This window comes from Penaeus chinensis, chromosome 23 (assembly GCF_019202785.1).
Source record: "Penaeus chinensis breed Huanghai No. 1 chromosome 23, ASM1920278v2, whole genome shotgun sequence".
NCBI lineage: Eukaryota > Metazoa > Arthropoda > Malacostraca > Decapoda > Penaeidae > Penaeus > Penaeus chinensis.
In genome coordinates this window covers 6,261,124-6,267,036 of record NC_061841.1, presented here as the reverse complement: position 1 = coordinate 6,267,036, position 5,913 = coordinate 6,261,124, and the positions used below count along the sequence as shown (strand labels likewise).

The 5,913-nt window shown below is 37.8% G+C and overlaps 1 protein-coding gene across 1 annotated transcript in view; it reads right to left on the bottom strand.

The window, feature by feature from the left end:
* Positions 1 to 316: 316 nt before the first annotated feature.
* Positions 317 to 5,913, bottom strand: part of LOC125037368 (ethanolamine kinase 1-like) — an 8,166-nt gene continuing 2,569 nt past the window's right edge. Inside the window, exons 3-8 of the mRNA XM_047630476.1 lie at positions 4,616 to 4,750; positions 4,283 to 4,444; positions 2,197 to 2,288; positions 1,596 to 1,822; positions 1,160 to 1,388; positions 317 to 977 (exon numbers count right to left, since the gene is read on the bottom strand). Coding sequence (XP_047486432.1) covers positions 902 to 977; positions 1,160 to 1,388; positions 1,596 to 1,822; positions 2,197 to 2,288; positions 4,283 to 4,444; positions 4,616 to 4,750 — 921 coding nt within the window. The 3' untranslated portion in view covers positions 317 to 901. The remainder of the gene's footprint in view (positions 978 to 1,159; positions 1,389 to 1,595; positions 1,823 to 2,196; positions 2,289 to 4,282; positions 4,445 to 4,615; positions 4,751 to 5,913) is intronic.

Below are 5,913 nucleotides of genomic sequence, written 5' to 3'. Positions count from 1 at the left end.
ATGTGCAACAGAATTTGAGTCTTATATGAAATTTCCTGTATATGCACTTCTTGTACTTATGACATTATTCAGGAACTTTCCATTTTTGTCACTAATTGCATACCATAAGGATAACCAAATTTCTTAATTTTGTAGTTCTTGGGTAATGTTTTCTTTCCTCCATCTTATTGACATATCTTCTTCCCTCCCTTTCTGTTTTGGAAAATCACAATCACAAGAAACATATAATGTATGTACATAAAATGTAGCAAAAAGAAAAAGAAAAAGAAAGAAACAGCAAGAGACTGAATCAGTGGGTGGAAATAAAATTACAAAACAAAACCAAATATTTTATTATCACATCACCAACAAAGGTTAAAGACTACACAGTAGCACATGGTAAGGTATTTTTAGAAACATAAAGGTAACTGCTAATGCCTTGCAAATACTAACAAATGCAAACATCAGATAAGCCACAATTCTGCACCACAAATTCACCTGATATTTTACAACACAAGCATTTTTTACTGATGTTAAGATACAACATTTCCAAACAAAGGACAAAAATGACAGCAAACCTCACTGGAAAAATGGCAAATACCAGAACAAAGCTTTCATGTTCCAGTTACTTAACACTACCACCTAATTTATACCAGCTAAAATATCAAATATGATACTGTTAACGTTAATCATTAGTTTATTACAAGGTTATATTAATCTTTAATAATCCAAAATGTAGAAAAGTAGCAGCACCTGAGACAGTTTCCAAAACAGGTAATTACTCAAACATAATTAAGTACAGTATATACAGTATGCATTCATTATGAATCTTGACATTACTCATCCAGAAATTCATGAATACCTTAATTAATTATGGCACCCTCACCAGAAATCCTAAAACATGCACTTTATTATATTGCAGTTAAGATTCTTCACTAGTAAGCGCCAGACACTCCTCCTTTCTCTTTGTGTATTCATCCAGCCGGATCAGAGCATAACTGAAAAAGTATAATTTTATGCAAAAGTTTGTAATAGTCAACCTGTTGTAATTAATTGTATGTCCACATGCTCACACACTTATATATATATATGCGCACGCACACTCACACACCCCCCTCCCACTCTGGCACGCTCACACGCATATGCACTAGTACACAAAAAGATAGTGGAATGCACTCACCCAAAAAAGTCGAAGTCAATAGAGGAGTGGCATGCCTGCAGCAGAGCCCATACCCCCCAGAAGACATGAGATGCAAGGGCAAACTTGTTCACCCAGACATACCACTGCCTGATCTGACTCTCTTCCACTTTCTCTGGTGATACATTCTGGTAGTGGGAAAGGTAGCTCCTTATCCAGTTTCGTTGGAACTCCTCATTTGGGTATCGGTTGTAGTCAATGTTTTCCACTCCTATGGAAGGAAAGGGTTTTTAGGTGTAACTATGATCTCTATTTCTATTGTATTACAGTATACTGTATTATATTACATCATATACACTAAAGGTCTCAAACTATATCACACTATAGCACACATATATCTTCAAGTCTCTCTACCCATAATCTCAAGTTTAATATGCAGCCAAAACTGCTAATGTGAAAACTCAGCTCCCTCACTTACCAACAAACTCGTTGAAATGATTGGCAATGTCATAGGGTTGATAATTAGAAGCTCCATACTCATAGTCAATAAAGCTAGCCTTCTTCGCCGATTCGTCCCAGATCACATTACCCAAAAGGATGTCATTGTGCGAGAAAACAATAGGGCACCCTAAGCTACCTAAGCGACTTTCCAAGAGGTTTGCTTCTTCTTCCAACTTACTCTTAGTGTAGCCCTTGTCAACTAATCTGAAAACAGGAATATACAAACATAATTACTTAATCCATTTCAAGACATCCTTGTAGTGTTTTTGATGAAATAAGTATATCTTTAAAAACCTGATTAATATCTAATGGCATCAGAAGAGATTAGTACTGAAGTCTCAAGATAAAGGCTATCTTTTTTGTTTCACACTGCTTTAAATCTGAATCTTATGCAGTCCAGTCCAGTAAAACATTAATAAAAGAGTGACTATTTGAAAGCATCTAGAGAACATTCAAATTACTATACAGTAACAGTCAACATCAGGTCAGATCTGAACAGCGTCACTTTTAAAACGAACAGGCTTCCAACATGCATAATACTATAAGACTGCCACTATTTTTAAGTACACAGGACTAACCTCTGCTGCTGTGTGGCATCATTCATGGCATCGGGAAGCAGACTCAGGAAATGCCTTAACTTTGGGAAGAGCATGGGCTTTCCACTTCCTTCCTATTTAATCAATGAAAAAAGTAGTAGTTGTAATAGTAGTAGTAGTAGTAGTAGTAGTAGTAGTAGTAGTAGTAGTAGTAGTAGTAGTAGAAATAGAAGTAGAAGTAGAAGTAGTAGTAATAGTAGAAGTAGTAGTAGTAGTAGAAGTAGTAGAAGTAGTAGTAGTAGTAGTAGTAGTAGTAGTAGTAGTAGTAGTAGTAGTAGTCGTAGTAGTAGTAGAAGTAGTAGTAGTAGAAATAGAAGTAGTAGTAGTAGAAATAGAAGTAGAAGTAGAAGTATTATTAGTAGAAGTAGAAGTAGTAGTAGTAGTAGTAGTAGTAGTAGTAGTAGTAGTAGTAGTAGTAGTAGTAGTAGTAGAAGTAGTAGTAGAAGTAGTAGTAGTAGTAGTAGTAGTAGTAGTAGTAGCAGTAGTAGTAGTGGTAGAAGTTGTGGTAGAAGTAGAAGTAGAAGTAGTAGAAGTAGTAGAAGTAGTAGTAGTAGTAGTAATCACAATAACAACAACAGCAATAATGATGATGATGATAATGATGATGATGATGATGATGATGATGATGATGATGATGATGATGATGATGATGATGATGATGATGATGATGATGATGATGATGATGATAACCTAAATAACAATAATAACATCAGCAATGATGATGACGATGATTTTAAAGATCAGGATGTGCCTTATCCAATAAAGAAAAATCTAAACTCACCCCTATGGTTTGAATTAAATAACAGTAAAAAATAATTTGTCCACTTATCTGTATCTCTCTATTTGTCTGTCTCTATTTGCGCAAAAAGCAGTACTTACATCCATACAAAATATATACACAATGTATAATTCTCTAAATCTAATCCTTCTCAAGAATTAATACAGCTTAATGTAGCAAAAGGAACCCAAGGCTTGTGACAAGTATTTTAAAGCACTGTGCTACAACACTTCCTGTAGTACTGTAGTAATTTCAATATTTTCCCAATCCAATGAATTACAAATTTTCCCTTTAATACAGTTAATCCCTTTACTTCCAAATCCTGGTTTCTGTGTAGGGAAAATGACAAAATTATTAATTTTTGACTCACTTACCATGCATGATTATAGCAGACATCTTATAAACAAAGTTGACTGTGGACTGAAATCTACACCCCCCCCCCATAAATCCCTTTCCTTATTGAACCTTAGATATTGACATGGCAGAAATTTTTAAATAAATAAATAACAATACTGAAATCTACATTTGCTTGTTCTGTACCTCTACACTCCCACTTAAGTGTGGGGTGATCTTTGAAGCCCCCCACTAATCCCTTGCTTGATGTTGTTGTGACTGGGCTTAGGAGACCGGGACTGAACCAAAAAAACGTCCTTACCTGGGGACCCCAAGCCACACCCTATTGCTATATTTTGAATATTGCTGCTAATGACCTTAGATACTGATGTGGCAGAAAATTCTCAATAAATAAATAAATAAATGATCTTTGGAGAGTCATTTTTCATGTATGCTTTCTTGTGTACAAGCAGAATGAAGAGTTGTTTCTTATTTTCTGTTAATTCAATTTTGTGTCTTCCCTGACAATGAGTCAGACAGTGCTTCAACTATGCAGTCTTATCCTCAGAGTATTTATTGCATTTTAACCGTTAAGTTAAAAACAATATTTTTAATTTTCTATAAAACCAATATAACAAACTGGTCTACTATAAATACACAACTATTCTTAAATTACGGTTAGAATATCTTTCACTTATATATTAATACTAGCATGACTCTTCCTGTCAAAAAATCCTTATACTGGATATTTCTTACAAGTAACACTGTATTTCACCCTTAAACAAAAGAACATTCTTGTGGATTTAGAAACAGAATTCACTTTCAGTATACAAACAGTCAGTGAAAAAAAATCTGCAACTCTGAAATACACATCACCAATTGACAAGAAAAAAAAAAAAATAATAATAATAAAGAATGAATGATTTCTTTATAGCCTCCTTTCTACCTTAATCATACCTTAATGTGATGCAATTTGGCTAATTCCCTAGTAATGTCCTTCCAAATCGGTTCCTGGAGAACGTCATCCTCAGACGTGGGATTTCCCTTTGTAAATTCGTAGCTTACACCATTGGAAAATATTGCCAGTAGTTCAGGACCACACCCTGCCTTGTGAAGCACCTGGGGATACAATATTTTTGTGGGAGTCTCACATAAAAGGGCCTATCTGATTTTATTACCTACAATATCAAATTTTACTAATACAGAAAAAAAAAAAAAAAATCTCAACCATTTAAACTTATACATGCACATTATATATCATTAATAAGTTACTGATTATGGCGAAATTACCTCAATATTCCTCCTCTCTGCATCTCTATCTATGAACATTTCAGTTTTGTTGCCATAAACTCGCACGAGGATCTGTTTGTCTCGGTCATCATACCAAACCCCTACCAGCTGGTTGGTAATCCCATCTGTGTATAGCTGAAAATTATGATTTTTTTTTATTTTATCTTAACACAGACTTATGTAAGTCAAATTTAAATCCCTGTAGTTTACATAAATGTCAGGGGAATAAAGAAATGATGAGAACTATATCATATCAATTTCATATTAATAAAAGTATCATACATCACGCAACATAAATGTATGCAAGAAAATGCAATCTATTAAAGCTATCACATAAACAGAAAGTCATTAATATCTCACTAATCAATCTCTTATCTTATATAATTCCACTAAACAATTATCTATTATCAGTAAAAATGTTTTGGTGCTACTGCTTCTCATCTCCTTGCCAGATAACTAATCTAAGACAAGATATTAAGATGCATAAAAATTGTTGGGTAAGGAGGAGAAAGGAGGAAGAAGAAAAGGAGGAAGAGGAAGAAAAGGAGGAAGAGGAAGAAAAGGAGGAGGAGGAGCAGGGAGAAGAAGAGGAGAAGAAGGAGGAAGAGGAGGAAGAGGAGCAGGAGGAGCAGGAGGAGCAGGAGGAGGAGGAGGAGGAGGAGGAGGAGGAGGAGGAGGAGGAGGAGGAGGAGGAGGAGGAGGAGGAGGAGGAGGAGGAGGAGGAGGAGGAGGAGGAGGAGGAGGAGGAGGAGGGAGAAGGAGGAGGAGAAAGAGAAGGGAGGAGGAGAGGGAGAAGGAGGAGGAGAGGGAGAGGGAGAGGGAGAGGGAGAAGGAGAAGGAGGAGGAGAGGGAGGAGGAGAAGGAGAAGGAGGAGAAGGAGAAGGAGGAGAAGGAGAAGGAGGAGGAGAGGAAGGGGGGAGAGGAGGAAGAGAGGGGGGGAGAGGAGGAAGAGAGGGGTGAGGAGGAGGAAGAGAGGGGTGAGGAGGAGGAAGAGAGGGGTGAGAAGGGGTGAGGAGGAGGAGGAGGAGGAGGAGGAGGAGGAGGAGGAGGAGGAGGAGGAGGAGGAGGAGGAGGAGGAGGAGGGGGAGGGGGAGGGGGAGGGGGAGGGGGAGGGGGAGGGGGAGGGGGAGGGGGAGGAGGAGGAGGAGAGGGAGGAGGAGGAGAGGGAGGAGGAGGAGAGGGAGGAGGAGGAGAGGGCAGAGGAGGAGAGGGAGGAGGAGGAGAGGGAGGAGGAGGAGAGGGAGGAAAAGGAGGAGGAGTAGGAGGAGGAAAAGGAGGAGGAGTAGGAGGAGGAAAAG